Source organism: Danaus plexippus, chromosome Z, assembly GCF_018135715.1.
Source record: "Danaus plexippus chromosome Z, MEX_DaPlex, whole genome shotgun sequence".
Classification (NCBI taxonomy): domain Eukaryota; kingdom Metazoa; phylum Arthropoda; class Insecta; order Lepidoptera; family Nymphalidae; genus Danaus; species Danaus plexippus.
Genome location: NC_083559.1, coordinates 9,710,111 through 9,731,745, shown reverse-complemented (window position 1 = coordinate 9,731,745; position 21,635 = coordinate 9,710,111). Strand labels below are relative to the sequence as shown.

The 21,635-nt window shown below is 31.3% G+C and overlaps 3 protein-coding genes across 9 annotated transcripts in view; 1 reads left to right on the top strand and 2 right to left on the bottom strand.

Annotated features, from left to right (window-relative positions):
• Positions 1–1,011: 1,011 nt before the first annotated feature.
• Positions 1,012–2,688, bottom strand: LOC116777274 (cytosol aminopeptidase-like). The gene has a single exon (XM_032670727.2). The coding sequence runs from the start codon at positions 2,684–2,686 to the stop codon at positions 1,088–1,090; it is 1,599 nt and encodes a 532-aa protein (XP_032526618.1). The 5' UTR covers positions 2,687–2,688; the 3' UTR covers positions 1,012–1,087.
• On the bottom strand, positions 2,660–8,020 carry LOC116777273 (titin). Its single transcript, XM_032670726.2, has 3 exons — positions 7,888–8,020; positions 6,079–7,515; positions 2,660–4,461 (listed from the first exon to the last, which is right to left on the bottom strand). The coding sequence occupies exons 1-3, from the start codon at positions 7,952–7,954 to the stop codon at positions 2,912–2,914; spliced, it is 3,054 nt and encodes a 1,017-aa protein (XP_032526617.2). The 5' UTR covers positions 7,955–8,020; the 3' UTR covers positions 2,660–2,911.
• Positions 8,021–21,068: 13,048 nt separating this feature from the next.
• Positions 21,069–21,635, top strand: part of LOC116777091 (titin) — an 88,685-nt gene continuing 88,118 nt past the window's right edge. For 3 of the 7 annotated variants that reach the window (XM_061526166.1, XM_061526169.1, XM_061526165.1), the window contains exon 1: positions 21,069–21,337. In XM_061526166.1, coding sequence (XP_061382150.1) covers positions 21,208–21,337 — 130 coding nt within the window. In that variant the 5' untranslated portion in view covers positions 21,069–21,207. The remainder of the gene's footprint in view (positions 21,338–21,635) is intronic. The other 4 variants (XM_061526168.1, XM_061526167.1, XM_061526171.1 and 1 more) reach the window with 3 other exon arrangements.

Genomic DNA, 21,635 nt, shown 5'->3' with positions numbered 1-21,635 from the left:
TTTTCATTTGTGTCCAACTTCGGAGTCGTGAAGAAGGTACCTTTATTAACGTATCTTTCACTGGTTTCGTAATCTTTGTAAAGAATCCAATGGGTATAAAATAATAAAAAGTGATGGTTTAGCAAAAAATACATTTACGATTCCGTGCATATTACATCAATCATAATGCTCGCACTTGTCTGATTTGTTTTATTAATTTTCATTAGGTAGATACATGTTGTAACCATACCGATTATATATTGACAGTAGACAAATAAAATTTCAAGTGATGTTCATAACAGAGATAGTAAATTTTTTTCGTCATAATAAAAACGACAAATGTAAAAATGAATTCGAACAAACTGAAATAGATTTAAAGCATGGGGTTGAGGAAATACAGGAATGTGTGAAATCAATCGAAGAGGCTATCGCTAAAGTCGAACAATGTGTGTGTCCTTATAAATATATTTGTGATGAAGAAAGATCGGTTCTTTATCAGTGCTATTCGGAAAATCCAAGAGAATCATTAAATTGCGAAAATGCTGTTAAAAGTTTTAATAAATGCGTCAAAGAGGCTATTGCTGAATTTGTGAATAATAATTAAATTTTGATCATAAAAAATTTACCAGCTCCAAACAATTGAAGTATAATAAAGCACTAGACCAGTTACATTATTCTTTCAGAATTTTTCTATTTAATTCAAATTATAACCTTAAGGTTAGATAAAATGAAACTTAAAAAAGATTTCTTTTAACTTTCTAATTTTATATTTATTACGATAAAACTGAAAATAATCCTTATAATTTTAGTGTATGTAATACTTTAAAAACATACAAAATACTATTTTAAACCACTTTCTTTTATTTATATATAAGATATCATGAGTAGAATTTCCAAACTGATTGTTTATAACATATCATATAAAAGTTAGTCTTTTACATTAAATACTGGTAGGTACATAAATAAATTGCTATCCCGTGAATATACTAGTGTTATTCAAATATAATATACAGTATAACAATAAAACGCAAGTAAGTTATAAATTTTATTTGACATAATAACATTTTCGAAAATTTGTTACTTATTTTTAATGTTTTTAAGAACAATTTCACAACTTAGCATCACCTAGCAATTGATACATCAGTTCAATGATAGTTCTTGTGGGACGGCCGGTCATTCCTTTCTGTAGATAAGTAAAATCGTGACCTTCTGTATAGGAAACGTTATAAGTGTCAAAGTGCATCCATTGACTATCACAAACAAATTGTTTAAGAAAAGCTGCACAATTAGGAGAGTCTCCGTAATCATTAGTGGCTGTGTTAGCAAGATCGGCAACGTGACAATCCTTTAAACGTTCTTCGTAGAATTTCCATAATGGCATTCGCCAAATCCTATCACCAGTTTGACTGCTGGCTGATTCTGCGTAACAAAATAATTCCTCAGAGTTTGTGTAGCAGCCGCAAGCAGCTCCACCAAGCGTATAAATTAATTCCTTCGACATTGTACCTATATCTAAAATCATTTTAGGCCAATAATTTCTAGCGTACACTAAGCTATCTGCGAACAAGAGGCGACCTTCACGAGAGGGAAGTCTGATATGTATTGATTTTCCACTTGCGCTGGATACGATATCTCCAAATTTAGGACTTTTACCACTAGGCATTAATTCACATAACGGCAAAATACCGCGTATATTGACAGGTAATTTAAGTAATGCTGCTGCTCGGGTAATAGCGAGTACACAAGCCGCTCCAGCCATATCGCCTCTCATATGACGAAGTGCATTTGATGATTTTAGGTCCACACTACCGCTGTCAAAGGTGACTCCTTTCCCAATTAAAACTATAGGTCTTGTACGTTCATTAGCTCCGTAATAGCTTATTTCAACATAAAGTGGAGGTTGTAGTGACGATTTACCGATGGCCACGAATCCACCCATTTCGTGGCTGGTTGCCCAACCCTGAGTCTTAATTTCAACGTTAATATCCAGTTCACAAAGCAAGTCAACTGCCAGTTTTGCAAATTTTGTTGGGTTTAAAATATTTGGGGGCATTTCTTGCAGAAAGCGGGCTAAGTTTTGAGACTCGGCTTTAAGTTCACCTATTTTCCAACCATCAAAGTCACAGTCATCAAAAAGTTCTAGCTTAGGTTTTTGGATAACCATCTCACTTTTTGGACTCCTATATTCTTGAAACCTCCAAGTTGCCAAAGAAGCTCCTTCTGCGGATGCTTCAGCGTCTCCGAATGATTCAACGTGAATTGCAGACGGTTTAAATTTATACAAGGCCTGTGTGCCAATGCCTGCGGCTATTCTTATAGCTTCTTTACTTTCGTGCAACTGTTCTACTTCATTAAATGCTAAGCATTCAGAGCCTAATCCGGCTACAGCTACATATCCATAAATAGGGTCTAAATCATAAAATACTCTATATTCTCCGAGGCGGGGTGTCGGTGTAAGTTTTAGTTGATTCCAAAGCTTACCTTTACATTTTTTATCAAATTTTTGAGCACTCGCCGTTAGTATAGTACCTTCTCCTACTACGTTTTCATTATAATACACTCCAAGAACTAAACCCTTATCTCGAATGCCGCAAAGTTTGGGATCGTTAACCTTACGCCAGTTTTTAGGAAGTACACAGTCGGATCTCGGAATTTTGAATTGTGAAATAAATCTTATACATCTACTTCCATGTCTGTAATCAAACATTTTTTTAAATTTATTGCGCCACAATTAATTTTGTAAAACAAGAACAAATTTTCGAAATGTACTTAGATACTAAAATGACTCAGTACTTGCCCGTTGCCCTCTAGATGTTAAATAAATTAATGTTTTTATTATAAATTCTTCATATATAAAAACTTTATGATATTATTAATATGGACAATCACATCCAGCTCACAAACCATACATTCGCATGTATTTCAGGTATAGTCACGAAGTTTTCTTTTTAAGCCACTGAGGAGTATAGTGTTTGATCCATTCTGGAATATTTCGAAAAATAGTCTCTTGTAATTGCCGATATATAATGAGTATTAAAATTGGTATAGCTAATCTTTCGTCTTTAAAAATATAAAGCCAAAAAGCCAACAACAACAGGCACACATCTACTGTGTAGTCGATTGCTGATCTAACGGTTATTTTAGCTCTCTCTTCTAGCTTTCTATAATCTATCGGTATGACGATTGTAGCTCTTTCTGTTGTTTTAAGCACAACATTTTTGATTTCAGATTTTTGATTACAATTTTGAGCTTTTGACAGGTGTACTTTGTTTTCAGTTATTTCCGTTTGTTTATCCAAATTTTCTTTTTTTGAACTTTTGTTTAATGGTTTGGCCCTGATTTTTGTTTTAGTTTTTGTTGTTGTAACTTTTTTATCTTGAGCCGGTTTAATAACTGTGTCTTTGTGATCTAAGACTTTAGATGATTGGAGATCATTTTTGTATTGCTGTTCAGCAACATATTTAAGATCTTCTGTATTTAGGTATAGAGGGGTATTGGACTTCTTAGCACTTCCGTACTCTTTTACAATATTGCCATAGTAATCAATGACAGTTTTTCCTTCATCGCCTAATTTGTCATCTATGGGTTCTACTTTATTAATAGGCTTTTCTTTGTTCGTCTGCATTGCTTCCTCTGATATATTTGTGTCTTTCTTGTTAAGAATTTTCGGAAAATGAAATGGTTTTTGCTTCGTCAATTTCTGAAATAATGTTCTCTTGTTTTCCTTTTGAGTTTTTGTTAATATTTCATTACTTTCTTTTAAATCACTTTTTGTTTCTATTGATGTAAAATTGATTGGTTCTGTATTTTCCCGTTTCTTTAAAATAGGTTTTGGTACAAAATTGGGATCTGGTAGTGGTGAAAGTGGAATAAGCTCGTCATTGTGATCTTCTTCTTCTAAAGATATTTTTGACTGAGATGTGTTGTGAATGTTTTTGTTTCTAGGGTTATAGGTGGCTTCCTCTTCTAGTAATTGTTTTTCTCTCTGAATCTCTTCAGTAAGGCTAACGTCTTCGTCTTCTGAATAATCGCCATCGGTGGAAACTGTACTAGCCGTGTAGTCTTCATCGAAGGACATCTGTTGCCATTTTTCAGAGTTTATGGAATCTTGACGGATTTGAAACTTTGAATTTTCAAGTTCTTTTTCTTCTACACTGTCACTCTTTATAGACATATTCAGAGAGGGTGCATTTTTAACTATATCATGTTTGAGTTTTGAAGTATGACCGTTGATTGCATTGTTGTTTTCAAAGGCATTACTGGGAATGTTTTTTTGCATTTGTTTACTTTGTTCTTCTTTCATGGCAACGGCTTTGTAGAAGCGAGCCATTGCTCGTTCGTGTAAAAGCTCCGTGGAACTGACAGCATTTCGTAGAGTTTTGAAAGGCAACGTAGATCTAGAACTTAACTCAGGGGCTGATAACGAAATAGGTGGGGGCGATAACGCGTCTTCTAAATCCAGCTGAAACGATTTCCGTTTTTCTGAAAGGTACAGGATAATTATTAGAAGATATTCAGGTTGCGAAATTAATAATAATAGACTTTTGAATGACAAAATATATTTACACAAACATATAGTGTCGCAATGCAATGTTAATATAAAATCGCTCCCTTTAAAATAAAATGCATTACTTTCGCAACAAAACTAAGTAAGTTGAAAGTGCTATTAAAATATCTATTTGCAATGTTTTATTCGTACTATAAAATGTTAAGTATGTAAGAACATCGCAAAATAATTTGATTAGCTTGCCAATTTCCAATAAAACGCAATGACGATAGAAATTTATTAATTAATTATTTTATTATTAATTTAATTTCCTACATTTAATTAAAGAATATTTATAGCTCATTAGACATTTTGCGGGTTAATCTTAGGATTTGACTGATTGAAACTTTCGCTGTTAATCAAAGGAGGTTAAGTTTGTTTGGGGCGTTTATAGGTTGATGGTATTTCTTACGCTAACATCAGTTGCCAATTAGGTTTACAACAGGAATCAAAGTAAATAACGATTGTTAGAACAGTCAATCAAAATAGATTTATTCCATTAATTATTCTTTGAAAATATAAAAAATAAAATATTCTAATTTAATACGATTTAAAATTTGGTAACGAAGGATTTAAAAGATTCGTAGAAATTTAGTACTTGCTATGGCAAGTACTAAATTTCTTTAAATATATATTATAATATTTACTTACAACTGTAGAGTATTCTGAAATTATATTAAACTATATATATTTTGATCAATCATAATAATATGAGATAAGATCTCATATTATAAAAATATATAATTTTATTTGAAAGTACAGTTGTCGTTTGTGAAATAAAGAATTTATTTGCACTGTTAACTTACTATCCTATTTTTTATTTAATCCCAAGAGTTTCCAAGTTCATGTCGTTAGATATTGTATTAACTAAAAAATCTTAACGCTGCCTAGGGGAGGTTTATTATGCGCTTGCTGGTATTGAAGTTTAAGTAAAATTTGTTGAATTTTTCTTGTATTTCGAATGATATTTAGAGTTTTTCTATAAGGTATAGAAGATTAATTTCATGAAAACTTTAGAAAAGTAAATCCCTAAATAAATTATGAAAAATATTTATACCAATCTAAATGCAACAGCAGGTACATATGCAAGTGAAATTGTGTTATAATGCGACTAAATATAAACATTTGCAATTGCCTTAAAATTATTAAGAAAGGAATGTGGCATAATTGGGCAATATAGAAATAACGAGCAACGTAAAACACTTGGCCCTCAAAGAACTTCTGGCCGTACTTCTTGTACACTATTTTTTCTAAAATTTTGCAAACATGAACAATAAACAACCTTATGTGCGCCAAGTTTTTCTTATTATTATTTTCTGTCAATTAAATAATACTATTTTATTTATGTAAATATGAATTTGTATCTACGTATTTGCTTTTTTGCTGATATTATTCTTTTGGTTATTATATAAGTTATATTTTGATATTGATATATACATGTTTCAACAAATTTTATATAGATTTTATCTACTATATTTACCCATATTAAATTTAATAAGGCATTATTCTATAATGATAAAGAGATGTATAAAATCTATTATTTATTTTCTTACCAGTTTTGTCATCTGATTTAGCGTCTGGGTAAAGCACTAACATAAACTCGTTGCTTGTAGCTTCGGACTTGGAAGGTGCAGGTTTTTTTCTTAGTGGTACGGGCGAGGGTTCATCTAAAAGAGTTGAATCAGCCGGCGCGGACAATCTTTTCCGTCTTGGAGTTGGAGAGATTGGCATCGCTTCTCCTCCTTCTTTTAACATCGCCTCGTTTATTATTTTAGACTCTACCGCCAAAAATTCCATATCCACAGCCCGCCCTGGTATTTTAACTGGCGTAGATTCAACACTAGGAGCGCTCATTCCGTATGGGCTTTCTGCTTTGACACGGAATCGATATTCGCTGCCTTCAATAAGATCGAAAAGCGTGATGCTCGTTTTACGACTGGTAACTGCCTTCAACCACACATTCCAACCGCTGCGATAATACTCAACTACGTAGTTACCGATACGACAACCTCCATCATCTTCAGGTGGTTCCCAATTTAAAGTTACCGACTTATCTACCTGCCGGGCCACCGATACATTTCGGGGCGGATCAGGAGGTGCGGTTATCGTCACTAAGAAGGATGCTGTATCTTCTCCTATATTATTCTTTGCATGAACTTGGTACTCACCACGGTCACTTCGTCTAGCTGATAATATTTTTAACATAGAAAACTTTGGTGTGGTTGTTATTTGTATACGTTCATTTATGCTTATAGGTTGCCCGTCATGTCGCCACTCTACAACAGGAGTTGGTTTTCCTACTATTGCCGTTTTCAAGAAAACTGTTTCGTTTATTTCGTATAGCAGTCCGTCTTCGTACTGTCGAGGATATCGTAATTTAGGGGCGGCTTCTAATGATAACCTTCCTTTACTCACAGCATGGCCGGCACGGTTAGTTGCCGTACATTTGATTTCGCCCTCATCACTAGCAATTGTTTGATGAAAAATAAGGATACTTGTTGAATCTGTGGTTGATATTGCGGTCCGTCTACTGCTGAATATTTCATAGTCATCCTTAAACCATGCTATTGTTGGTACAGGAGTACCCGTAAATGAAACACGAAATTCTGTCTTGTCATTTTCAAGAGCTGTGACATTTTCTACATGTTGTAGGAATAAAGGTGGTTCTTGTGATGTGCGGTTTGCATTGACAGTAAGGATATCAGATAACTCGCTGTAATCAGAGCGACCTACGGCATTGATTGCTGTCACACGAAATTGGTAACGATGAGGTGGTTCGAGGCCGCTTAGGAGCAATTCCGGTCGCCATACCACTGGTGGAGCAGTTCGCACCCAGTCCGGTGAACCTAAACGGTTACATTCTACCTGGTAACCTCGTAGAGGTGCCCCGCCGTCGTGGCTCGGTGGGTTCCATTTCAGTGTTATAGCGTTGGGTTCTTCATCGGAGAGAAATGGAATAATTTCTGGCTTCCCCGGCACTCCTGGCCGTCCTGCAAACAGAAAGTTTTTAAGATAAATACATTACTACTATGGCTATGAAGTATAAAAATCCGTGCCTATAAGCAAATTTCTAACTATGACTATGTAGATTGTTTTGTAGTTCTTATGTAATAATATAATATTGAACTTTTGTAATTTTAGAATAAAAGAGCCAATACGTGTAACGTTAATATAATTAGAAGCATAAATTCGTTATACAGATCCAGGCCTTACGATTTGTTTTGGTGAACCACGCTACTAAATAGCTGTGAGCGGTCTTTTAAAAATAGCCGCGTGAACTGGGGCTTTGGCCAAAGCGACTGGCAAAGTGGGGCGGGATGGTATTGTATGGCAGGTGTGCATGTCTAATAGGGGATATTCACCTGCAGACTTCCAGTGAACGTTCTTCCTAGACTTGTGAGCGACGTGGGAGGATGAGTGGTTTCCCATGGCGGCGGCGGCGCGCGCCGTAACACTGAGCTGACTCCGTTAGCCCCCCTCCTCCCTGCACCACCTTCCCCTCTTTGAGCCGGGAATAACTCGCAGTCCCATTATACCGATGGGCTTCAGATTCAAATATTTATCAATGATCAATCACTTATAGACTTATAAAGCATTTTAAGAAAAGTGTTGATGTTGTTGTTGATGTTCTACCGCATCTAACATGCTTAAATGACAAATATTCGAATAGTAATTAATTATTAGGACGAATCGTTAAAAATAAGATCTATGAAAATGTGTAGTTTTAATTTTTTATAGTGACATCTAACGGATTGTTAGGGTACTACTTTGTCACATGCAAAACTCGAATTCACATTTTCAATGTAATGTAACCAACTTATCTATTAAAAATATTAAGGTAAGACACAGATGACGCCACTTTGTTTCCCTTTTACTCGAATGTGTCATGTACGTACATATTATATTGAAAACATTTGTTAATGCAAATTTTAAAAATGATATTATTGAATCTCTAAATACCCGAAAGTCTTGAGAGTTTGAGGGGGTTTGGAAAAAGGATAATAGAATTTTCTAAAAAAGTACAAAATCCGACTTCTGTAGTCTACGATAATAAATATGATGTATGCGGGAATGTTAAATTTAAACAATTGCAACAGCTGTGTGTTATTGATACCTTTATGGTTGTTTTGATTATAGAGGAACAGTGCCAAGTTTCATTCTTAGCGATTATAATTTTTGAACACTGTTCAAATAATTATACATATGTATCGATTAAAATAGCAGAAATAATAAAAATTTTATACAATTGACCTTAAGTCAGACTGGAATTTTGTAAGTTTCCGAAATGGAACACAATGGTCACATTTAGGATGTAAATTTATATTTTACACAAAGCGAATGATTGTTTTGTTAATCAAAATAATAGTAATACAAGCCTAGGTACTATTTTTAGATACCATTTAACTTATTGTGCCACGTTAAATAGGCACAGTGTAATGCACAATTCAATTTAAATTGCATTAAGGAGACGTTCGAGCTTCACTTTTAGCAGGCGCTCTTAGAACGTACGTACCCTGGGAGCCCTTCAGGCCCTTTTGTAACGGGCCGGTCTCAGTACTGGCCCACTCCTCCGGTGATGCTGTAAAAGCCGCAGGGCTAGCAGTAATACTCCATAATATATATATATATATATATATATATATATATATATATACTGGAGACTATGAGGTTTAGGTTTTCAGAACAAATCATTTAATTGCTATCTGATTCTTTTATACTTTAAAATGTCTGCTCGGATAATCAAATCTGTTCAGATTGTCAAATCTCTAGTTTATTGTTTATAAAAATATTGTTAATGTAAAATAAGATAATATTTCCAAGATAGAAAAAGTCTTTCAATACATATTATTCGAAGTGGTATAACATTATTAGTCGACAATATTACCGACGAAGTTTTATGAAAAACCGACCTTACCTACCTAGGTACCTACTACAAAAGTGTTGCTAAGCAATAAACAAAATACTTGTACTTAAACTAATAAATATTACTACAGCTACAAGCTATTATTGGACTACTGAAAAATTTTAATATGTTCCATTTCAATATGAAATCCAAAATTAACTGATGATAGAAATAGAACTTACATTACCCACTCGGCATAACACAAATCTAGAACCAGAGTAAATGGTCTTTAAACTTGAATAAAAAAAAGTGAAGAATATGTAAATTCAATAGATTAATTTACAAATCAATCGTTTGGATATTTTTCGCCATTTGAATAGAAGTTAATTCATACTACATGTATATACAAAAAGGTATGATCGATGTAAATGTTATGCAAATAATGCTATACGTCTTTGTATTGTCATTACCATAATGATCTCTCTTACTTTCACGTGTATCTCAAGTTACTTAATTTGCTTTCTATTTTCGTATATATATTTGTTAATAAAGTAGTACAAAATATTGTAAGAAATAAAATACAATTATAAATTAAATTATTGACCTTATCTACGATAAACTTTTTCAATAAGAAATAAATAATTATGTTTACAGTTTGTTTCATAACACCGTAATTTTCTTGTGTGTATGCAAAATTGTTCAAGTGTGGTTTTTACTTGCAATTTGTTTGTATTGTTTGTTGATTGTTATATGTACGTTTATTTATTTCTTATTTGAGCTCTTTTGTTTATGGTCTGATCTTTATATACACTTTTCTTACCCTGAAAAGAAATAAGACACTAGGAAAAATAATACCAATATCATTTTAAGTTATTAATTATATTTTCTCGAACACATTGATAAAATTTTATTTATTTTAGGATTGAAAATAATATAGAAAAAGCAGCTGTTATTACTGCTTATTTTTATTAAAAGAACTCTTAAAATAACTACTTACAGACTACTTAAAATAACTCGATATAAAATTTCGATGCCAAAGGAATTTTTTAATAAGACCAATAAAATTTATCTCACAAAAATATGTTATTAAATAATATAATATCAAGTTATGTTAAGTTCTAAGCTTGCAGTTTTGATTAATATGTTAAAATGAACGTATGCTCTACTGGCAGGTGTTAAGAAGTTATTTAATTGTCTAATTGTGTTTTGTTTTAATTATTTTTTTTTTAAATATTTTTTTTTATTTAAGTTCCATTTAAAACACTATGATTATTGTGAGCTTGTGTATGTTATTCGAAAAGACTTATTTAAGTGAAATACATCGTATTTTTTTTAAGTTTTTTTTTTCCATAATATTATCAAAGAAAAAAAGCGTTATAATTATAATTAAAATTATATCTCATATATTTATATATATATACACATATTTCTATTTCAAATTTCAAAGCGAATATATGTGCTTTTCACTATTAGGAATTCCAGTTTAATTAACATCAATGCGATTATTCAGGGCTATGCAAATGTTCTATCAGCTTTCAGCTTCATAAAAAAATCAGTTTTACTATTTTCACAGTTTCCGGATACCTCATACAGGTGGTTTAGATATAATAACAATCAATTAAATACCTTCTGATATATGTATGTTTTATTATTTTTCTTACTAATTTTATGTGTGAGTTAGGACGTGTTAGAATGTGTATTTGACACGAATCCTGAAATATATCTAATCTTTGTTTAATCTTATAATAAATTGAGAATATACATTAACAAGTGCAATAACCATAAACGGAACACCTCTAAAGAAAAAGAAATAAATTTAATTTTAAACAGGAGTGTCGTCATCCTTGTTTTTAAGGTATTATAAATCAATTTAACAAGAGCTTTATGCATCGCAAATATGTATTCCTATCGCAGGAATATTTGATATTAATTAATTTTGGAGAACCTGTTTGCAATATCCTATTGATTATTTCTGTTGAATGTAATCCGTACATTAATTTAATACTATTTTGATAATATACATGCGTGATACCCCGTCTCTTCGCGGATCCAATGTCACCTTGGTGTATTTGCGTCCCTGGCACTCCTCCAGCTGTATATAGGTCGCTTACACATCTAACGCTTACATCTTAAACAAAAATATATGAAATTCGTAATATCGCCTCTTTAATTGTTTTGTGAATCATGTTTTGAATAACATTTTAGGATTTTTAGTCAATTTCATCATATTTTTATCTGTAAATTACTTAAATAATTAATAATATTTATAAATTTTTGATAATTTCTTTTCGAGTTAATTGTATTTTTTATATGAATTTATTGTATTTATTATTTATAAGTAATATTTTTATAAACTTTTCCCAAACTCTATAGACGGTACCTACGACTTGGCACATATCTTTGTCACGGCATGACAGACTCGCCAGTAATCCCAAACAATTGTAAACTCTTGAGTCTAAATAAATAATTGGTTGTTAAGTATTAATTATGTATAAGTGCTATACTATTTTAGGATTTTTGGATGTTTATTTCGTAACATATTTTTATTTTTAATAATATTCATTACACCCTTCTTATATGAACGATAACCCATAACTTTAATTAGTTTTAATAAAAATTTTACGATTAATATTAATTTTGAATGATTAATTATTTTTCAGTAAGTCACCTCCTATAGAGTAAGGTTTTATAAAGAATATCCCTGAAACATTTTTTTATAGTCCAAAAAGTGTTAAGGAAGAAGATTTATCTAATGAGATATAAGACTTTCGCGAGTATTCATTTAGATCAAACTGATATTTTTCGAATTACTACGTTTTCGTCATTTCGTGTCCCGTGATCCTTGAAGACGTCTGTACTCTAGTTCGCTAAGGAGCATAAGGAGCATAGAAATAAAAAAATACGCGAAAAGCAAATCCTGCAGCTGTGGAGAGTTGTAGAATCAGGAATTTCACCTTCGGAATCCTGACGTAGAGATGAAAGGAGGATCAAGGCTCCTTTGCCACCGGACTATCGATTGGGAAACAATTCGGATGGTGCAAATATTCTGTGGTTACAAGTGTTTTGGCAAATACCTGCACAAGATAATAAGAAGAGAGGAATCTCTCGCCTGCCGAGCGTAATAAATGCCTTGCTTGGCAGGAAAGAAATTTGAGAGCCAATTATCTCTTTTTGCGAAAAGTTAAAAACGCGAAGAAGACCGTGGAGCAGGTCACAGAGGCATTCCGAAAGGAAGGAGTATTGAAAAATATTTTTAAGCATCATGATAACATGCAAAAAGCTGTCTCCATTTATTAAGATTATGAGGCTTACACTGTAGTACGGTGTACACCGGGATACCTAGGAACATGGTGTAGACTGGGGTGTAGTGGGTATCGGAGGGGCTACGGAAGGGCTACTAATAAATCCCTTCTAGCCACGAAAATAAAAAAAAGAATGTTTTTGATGAGCTAAGGTAAAAAATAATGTTTTTAAATCAATATGTAGTAGTGTGATATGGAAAGGAATACAGTTTTTTTTCAAGTTTATGTCTTTCTTACTCTTATACAGATTTAAATCTCACTCAAAATTTACTAAAAAAATTGTTTTTCCCAATTAAAGTGATCTATTTTTTTTAATAATTAACTTTTGTTTGGCCTTTTAAATAAACTACATTAAATTTATCGTAAATTAAATTTTTCGGAAAGGATTTATTTAAAATAAAAATTAAGATAGTGTTTTTACATATACTTATATTTTCTATCCCGAATTCTACAACAATAATTTATGTTAAGTCTTAATTGTTAAATGCAAGTACAAGACAGACAGAATGATTAATATATTCCTTGAGAGCTTTTATGTAATTATTCAATAATATATTTTCGTAAGTAAAAACCCTTGAAAATGCATATTATATAATACATTCGCTTGTTGGCTATTCCTTTACACTCCTGAGAAAATTTTATATATGCACTCATATTAAAAACGTCATTAGGCTTCGGTTTAACATTAAATTATTTATAAAATGTAATTTATAATCAAATGAAGCCGATGTAAAACAAACTTTCAACGCTCAGCCTACGGACTGACATATAGTTAAATACATGTGTCGGAATGAAAATATACAGAGGGAAAACTCCAGATTGTTTTTTTTTTTAAGATTTAATCTTCTGCTATCAGTGTAAGTTCTTACAGTTGGCAAAAGATCAAGTCGTTTTGCGTTGTTCAACCGTACTTCGGTGATAGACTATGAAAGCTATTCATGGTCTATTTATTCTTATAAAAGAGTGAAATAAAAGAGGTCCAAGTAAATATTAATCTATTTACAAGTATATACAGAAATATTTAAATATGTAGTAAGTTCTTATAAATTTCCGTGACCTTCGGAGGAGTTTCGTTTCGTTGCTGTTAATCAATTTGATTGATAGATAAACCTTTATAATTTCAGTAAATAAATAGTTGAGGTTGTATTTTATAAAGAATATTTTATTTAATGCATTCTGCTTTTATTCTTCCTTCCACATTTCCAGAAAAATCTCATGTAATGCTAGCAATTGCGCGTTACATTAGTCACAGAAATAACCAAGAATTTATATTCTTCTGTTTTATGACATCTTAATAAACGACAATAATGAGTAATCGGTAAACGCATTTGGCTACTTTAATACATTAGGGTTTATATTCCTAGATGACATTTGCTCCATATTTTCTTATATCTAAATAAGATGGCTATGTAAAGGTATTTTATAACAATTTTACTCATAGATATATGCATCTTATATATCCACTACAACTACTTCTTACTACAAAACGGAATTCTAAAGAATGGTAGAGTTTTTTGCAGCAATTACTAGCCTAGATGTATCGATGTATGTGTTGAATCTCATCTTACAATCAAAATATCAGATTTACTCAATTAAGTAATCTATAGTGTTTTTGATGTTTGCATCATACATCGATATTATTATATTGTAATGTTTTAGTAAAATAATGAAAGACAACAAACGAAACCTTATATAATATTCCTTTTTCCAACAAATACATTTTCTTGTAATGAAGAATAATAGGTAATATTTGCGTAATAGTCAAGGTTAGGTACTTGTAAGCGGTTGGAGCGGGGAATAGAAGAATCTATTTAATTCAGGGAATGCATCTTCATGTAATACTTCTTGCAGCACTGAAAAGACGTTATTATTAGATTTTAAAGGTGAAATGACTCGTATTGTTTTGTTAGGAAGAGCTAACTTTAGATCTAATAATAAGGAACAGGGTTAGGAGTAGCAGTGTGTCAATATATCGTTTTTATAATAAATTTAATTTTGTATTTGTATGTAATTTTTTGTGAATATTGGTACAGCTTTAAAAACAAGAAAATTCTTTAGTGGATAAATTTAACCTTGTTTATAATAGGTCTGTATTTTAGAAAGATCATTTCGGTTTAGATTTTACCATTTTGATGTAACATCTTTTGTAGTTATTTAAAAAATTTCAAATATAACACACGTGTGTACCTAATAATATAATGTACCTATATATATATAAAGTGATTTCTGTAGTTTTGTTGAAATTCTATGTAGACACAAAAATTTATTCGAATGACTTAAATTTAATTCATACACATCAGTTTTACATCAGACGCAATAAGTTAACAAATATAGCATATAGCAATGACAAATATAAGTAAGTAAGGCAAGGCATACAGAAATATGATAAAACTGACATTATCATATTAACAAAGAACACACAATATACAAAGAGTGAGACAATGATTATTGCTGATTATTAAAACATTCATAACACCAATATACAAAGAATTCAGAGTTCATTAAACAATTAAGACGTCTTGTTTCTTTTAACAAGATCATACTTATTTTCGGTTACCAAGGAATGTTTTATTCCCTCCCTTTTAAGATGTGAAATTAATGTAATGTTTTAATTCTTTGACTTGTTAATGTGATTTAAAACGAGAAAAATCTTAACGAAATTAATCTATAGGTACTTCGGTTGACAGTTTTTGTTTTATATATCTGTATGTTTTTTGGCTTAAAATAAATATGAAACTTTTTAGCTGACGATAATCTAAATTAAAATGGAAAAATAGTGTACGTAGTGATAAATGTACAAAATTTATTAGTTTATCCTTTTTAAAGATAATTTTACGATTTTAAATGTTTATTTTTTTTAATTAGTGCCTATTGAAACACAAGCGAGGGAATAAACCAACACAGATATTAATAGACATTGCCAGCTATTTCATTGATTAATTAATTAATCTTTGCTGTGTCATACTTGTACTCGGAACCTTTTTAATTACATATAATATTCAGCTTTTTAACAGATCGTTACAAAATAGTCAGGCTACATAAGAAATTTTATTTACGATATCTCGATAACTCAACAGCCTTTTCTATATAAAAGCGGCATATAAATATAATTTCAGTAAGTACTGAACGTTTAAACTTCTTCTATCTATTTGCATCCCTATCACAAGGATATTGATGAAACAAGCGAGGGTCACTTAACAAAAACACTTTTACACCTACAGAATTTAATGTTATTTTAATAAAGTATTGCTTACAGAACTGTTAACTGCGAAATTTTTAACACCAGCTGATATGAACTTTGTCAACGAAATATGATACTATTTATACAAAGTATTTTAGAATTGAACAGTATTTGTTCATTTATTCTGGAAACTCTAGAGTAGTACGGACGTTTTGCGACTCACTGTTCAGAATTACACATAAGATATTTGTAGGAATGTTCCTTCATATATCCAAGAAAATGTTTAGTTAGAACGAATTTGATAGAACGAAGTTGGGATTGCGATGTTTAAAATTCACAACTGAATTGTAATTTTGTACCAAAACCCGAATGTAGGAGATATGGAATTCATATAAATATTTTCTGAAGAAAGTTATGATTCAGTTTGACTTTGAAAAATATTAAGCAAATATTTAAATTTACGTGTATTTTACGGAATTTGGCTTCATATCAACATTACTTTTCCATATTTTATAATATTATCCTGGATTATAAATACAATATTAAAACAAGACGATTTATAATTAATATATATTGGTGTCACTTGGCAAATGTCTCGACGACGATAACAAATCGGAATTATTACTACGGATTTAAAATAAGGTTTAAATATTAAATTACAAAAGCTGTATTTAGCGAGAATTTATTCGTTTCACATATGTGACGCACGTGGAAATATTGGAATGGAAGGGAGTTGTTTCTTTTCAGTCTCGGAGTATACTTTATGCATATAATCATATATGCATAAATGGATGTTACAAAAACTGAGATATAAAATGCATTGGAATAGTGACGGAGAGCTTGCCAGATTGTAGGTGGTCGATATTTCTGAAAAACAGAAAAACATCGTCCGCCCACTCAGCTCTGAATCTGGTTGCTGGTATTCGACTGAGTAATGCTTTGCGTAATACAGGTGAGCTATTTATAAGTAGCAATACACCTGATATTTTTAGGACATAACATAATATATTCCAGAAGCATAAGTGTCATTTTTCTTTTTTTATGCTATTATATTTGTTGTCAAGGGAAAGAACATAGGTTTTTTTTATTCAGATTTATGAAATGCAGCTGGATGCCATTGAAAAATAATTAAAGCCTCCTTCAGACGGAAATCAAGAGGTTTGTTTTGAATCACAATGAGGGAAACGCGACGTAGCGTAATGAATTCTTTGTTTTGCAGTTTTGAAAACACTATAGAAATTATTACTAGTATATTGAAAAATAAAAAAAAAGCAATAAATCTGGTATTCAGAGCAGCTTGTTATTTTAAAAAAATTGTCCAGAAATGGGGTCACATTTAAATATTTCGGCAATATCAAAGGATTAGTTTCGTTTTAATAATAAAGCTAAAAGTGAGTTCAGACATATATTCAGCCAGTCTAAATTGGTTAGTTGAATTGTGCATGTAACGTGATACGAGGTGAAACCCTGGAATTCCTTCGGTTTCATATCTTATTTTCTAAAACAGTTCCTCGTATACACCTGTATTCACCCACGCCAATAAGCCGGGAAAGCTTATCTTCATTACCAATGAGGTTGAATTAACTTATTTTATTAATAGTTTGTATAAAAATGTAATTTAATTAAAGAATAATCAAATTATTATGAGTTTTTAATGCAAATGTTTTACTATTCTGTTTATTAAAAAATTATAATTCATGAATGACTTTTTATAAAGCATTAATAAGTCCGATTTCGGAAAACGTATTTTGGTATGACGAAAATGTAATATAATATTCTTCACACTTGAGATATTGCAATCAAATATTTAGATTTGGCAGCGATGGATCATTGTCAGAGTTTTTACGAGATTACCTATAAAACTATACATAGAGGTGAGTGCCACTGTGCTAGCTGCCAACTGTCTCATCGTTCAGAAACAACAAATTATATTTCTTGGTAGGCAATTAAAATATATTATGACAGATAAGTATTATATAACATGTATATTTAAATATTGTCTGAGAATTTGGAAAATAACAGTCTATTTGGATATTTAATACAATTTATGTATTAAACTGATTAATGGATTATTTTTGCATTCAGTTATCACTGTGTGTTATGAACACATATCTCTGTATCTCTATAGTCAATGTGAAAGGATTTACAAATTTTGAAGGCCTCAAATGGAATTCCTTTTTTTTATAGAAAGTCGTACAAAATGTATAAAACAATTCTTATTTTAAAAATAAAGTTTTATTAATGAAATAATTTAATGTTCTACCAAAAAGCTGTTATGTAATTAATAATACCTATATCTACGGTTATACGCTCATTGATTTACGAAACGTCGTCGGTTTTCAGTAAAGCTTTTAAGTAGCTTATGAAATGTCGACTAATTAATTAATTATTGAACACGAAAGGGTGTGTTGTGAAATCAATTGAAAGCATTACGCTCAAATCTGGACCAACACAAAATACCTTTTATAATTAATGACATCATCAGTTTCATTAAATTTTTCATGTGCGCAATTATTATAATCAAAAGAATTATGATTTTATTTATTTGAGTTTATATATTACGCTTATTTAGCTCCAACTTTCATATTCTTCGTACGGAATAGTAATTCTTTTAATATTAAATAATATAAAGTAGTAAAATTAAATCCTTATCTTCAGCTATCTCTAGTGAAAGTTTCGTCAAAATCCATCCAGCCATTACAGAGATTAGCGGTAACGTATAAAAAGACTAACAAACATAAAATGTACAGGCAGCAAAAAAATATTAAAAATTTGGCATAAAATATCGTATGAATATCCTTATATATTTAGAAGTATTCGGTTATTGTAATAATATAATAAAATATTATTTATGCATATATTGTATATATCTTTACAGAATAGAAATAAATCAATTATAAATATTCTGGTCTCAAATCATTTTATTGAATCCATTAAAAATATTAAATACAAAGACTAAAAAGGCGATAGGTATCTCTAAATTGAAAATCATTTTGTGCTTCCATTTCAATACTTTTCAGTGGAGTATATTAAATATTATTGAAAGATTCTTTTAATTTAACTTATTTACAGATGACCGAGGTCACTGAAAATAAAAATATTTCTTGTTATCGAAAATGGAACTTATGGATTGATAAGGTAACAAAATTTAAAATGATCTCGGAACAGAAATCATAATTATTAAGTTTTGATTTTAATTATTTAAACAGAATGAAAGTTTAACGGTAAGACGTAGATGAATTCCTTAGAAAAGTTTTAGAATTAAAAAAATTAAGTCGGTTCTATTAATTTAAATCAATATATAATCTAATGCAGATAACGTATTGCTTAGTATTATATTTTACAGTTTTATGTTGTTAGATATTCGGGATGCCGCCCCCCGCTGTGGTGCAGATGTATTTCAAGTTTAAGTTCGTTGAAATAAGATTATTTTGAAAGTTCCTGTATTTGTGTATAAGTTTCTTGTATTTTTCTAATAATCTGAATAATCTGAATTGAAATAAATCAATTAAATTATTTTTCTAATAATCTATCCCAACTGAATTGAAATAATAGTTTGATTTATATTTTATATTTTAAAGTATTTCGCTAATAATAGTTTCAAATTATTAAAAAGATTAGACATAGAATACACGTTGTTAATTTATACACAGATTGTTAATCATTTTCAATACACTCCAAAGAAGGATTCCACGGTGGGTCGTGTCACTCTGGAACTGGATTGACAATAAAATTAATTAAACTAACATAAGACTTATTAAAACTCATTGAACCCATTCGAATCATAATTTCCACAATAATTCTTCCGCTTATGACTTAACGACTCTTAGTATTGAACGTACTTAAATAACCGAGACGTAAAAGTAATTAATAAAAATAACATTGAACAGAAATATTGCTTGATTTCATCATTAAGCCAATATTTCTTAGAAAAGAATGAGCTCACTTGCTTAAGACAAATGACATCAAGAACAATTATTGAATTAGGGATTAGTAGGTTTACGGACTTAGGACACCGAGTGGGAAGAATTTAAACGTCGATTAGAATTTATATAAGTTACTGAGTCCTTTGAATATAATTAAATACTGTCAATATTAATAAAAATTATACGTTTAGAATTTCTTGACTCTGATTTAGACGAATCCGAATGGGTTTGAAAATTGTTATATTAGAAGAGATAAAAAATACGTTAATGTTAAAGTTAATTTTATCGACAATTATCTTAGGAGGTACCATAACATTGAAATATAATATTTGTTAATAACCCTTTTTTGTCATATTAAAATATCAATATACTAACAATGGGTATGAGGGTTATTCAGTAAACCATAACATTAATCGTCTAAACATAGCAGAAAACATACAACAGTAGCTTATCATACAAGTTATATAATATAATACAAAAAATATATATTGATAGAATTTCAATGAGAAAACAATAAATAGAATTTCAATAAAACATAATATATCCACAAAAATTTTAAACGTCGTTCATAGGTTACATACTTTGAAAGGTTATAATTATCAAAGGAAATCAAAACTAATTCGTAAAGTTAGTTATTAAATACTCGTATAATATAAAATTATTATTTTATTTATGAATGCATGAAGAATTTATATAAAAATGATAAATCTTTTATGTATATTTTTTATATGAACGTATTTGCGGGTGGTCGCGGGAGGCTTAATTTCTTTATACCATATCCCTATATACAGCCCAAAATTAACCACTTCAATTAACTATCAATCGGTTGTTCTTAGTATTTGTGTCGAATTAAACAATACTTTTTTCAAAATATCACTAATGATTAAGCTACATAATTGTAAGGATTTTTGAAAAAACAATATTTTTGTTTAAAATAAAAATAAACATCTGTTTATCACACGTTCGGAATAGAGACATTGGTGAGATTTTTTAAGATCCTCTTTAAAAATAAGTTATCTCAAATAATGAATTATGTATTTGTGATATAAGGTTGTTATATTGTATCAAATATGTAATACAGGAGTTTGAGGATAATCTTTTCGAGCTTGGAGGCACGCGGGAGTGCGCGGAGCTCAAAATAACCCTGAGTATTTCGGTCGACTCCCCCCTTCTTCCCCGCAGCCGCACGTTGCGCCCGCGCCGCGGCTTCGAACGCCGCACCGCACTATCCGCTAACTATTCGCAATCGACCGACGTCTTGGTTGTTGGACTTGGGTTATAATGACTTAACTTCTGCTAAATGAACCCGTGGACTAGTATTAGTTTATCGCAGTGTATTTATTTTAGTACAACAGAGCTTTTGGAAGAGCTCTTCAAGGACTAGTAGCGTCGAGTGAGAGTTTTTTCGTGTGTGCTGCCGCGGCGGCGCTATGGAGAAGCAGTCGAGGTGGTCGGAACAGCGGTCGGAGCAGCGCTCGGAGCAGCGCTCGGAGCGGCGCGAGCACGTAGTGCAGCAACAACGCACCGAGCACCACTTCACGCAGCAGACGATGCAGCAAGGTTAGTCGCATAACATCATCTGCACCCTTACTTAACCGCGGGGTTAAGTAATTAATTTATGCTTTAATTAATTTCTGCTTCAGCGATCTACATGAATATGTGTGTTACTTGTATTTTCTTACATTGTAAGCCTACCGTTCAGCGTACAGCGCTGGCCGGCTGTGCGGGCGGCGCCCTGCGTGCGAGTGTCTTGGGTTTCTTTATTTAAAGCGCGAAAAGGAAGAAACCGAAGACGAAGGCACTATTCGTGCATAGCACTTTTCACCGAGCGAGATAGTGAGGCTATTCTGGGGCGCGC

Coding starts and splice junctions, on each gene's coding strand:
- LOC116777274 (XM_032670727.2), bottom strand. CDS start 2,686: ATGTTTGATTACAGACATGGAAGTAGATGTATAAGATTTATTTCACAA.
- LOC116777273 (XM_032670726.2), bottom strand. CDS start 7,954: ATGGGAAACCACTCATCCTCCCACGTCGCTCACAAGTCTAGGAAGAAC. Junction 7,516..7,887: donor CGTTCACTGGAAGTCTGCAG/GTGAATATCCCC, acceptor TTCTGTTTGCAG/GACGGCCAGGAGTGCCGGGG. Junction 4,462..6,078: donor TAAATCAGATGACAAAACTG/GTAAGAAAATAA, acceptor TGTACCTTTCAG/AAAAACGGAAATCGTTTCAG.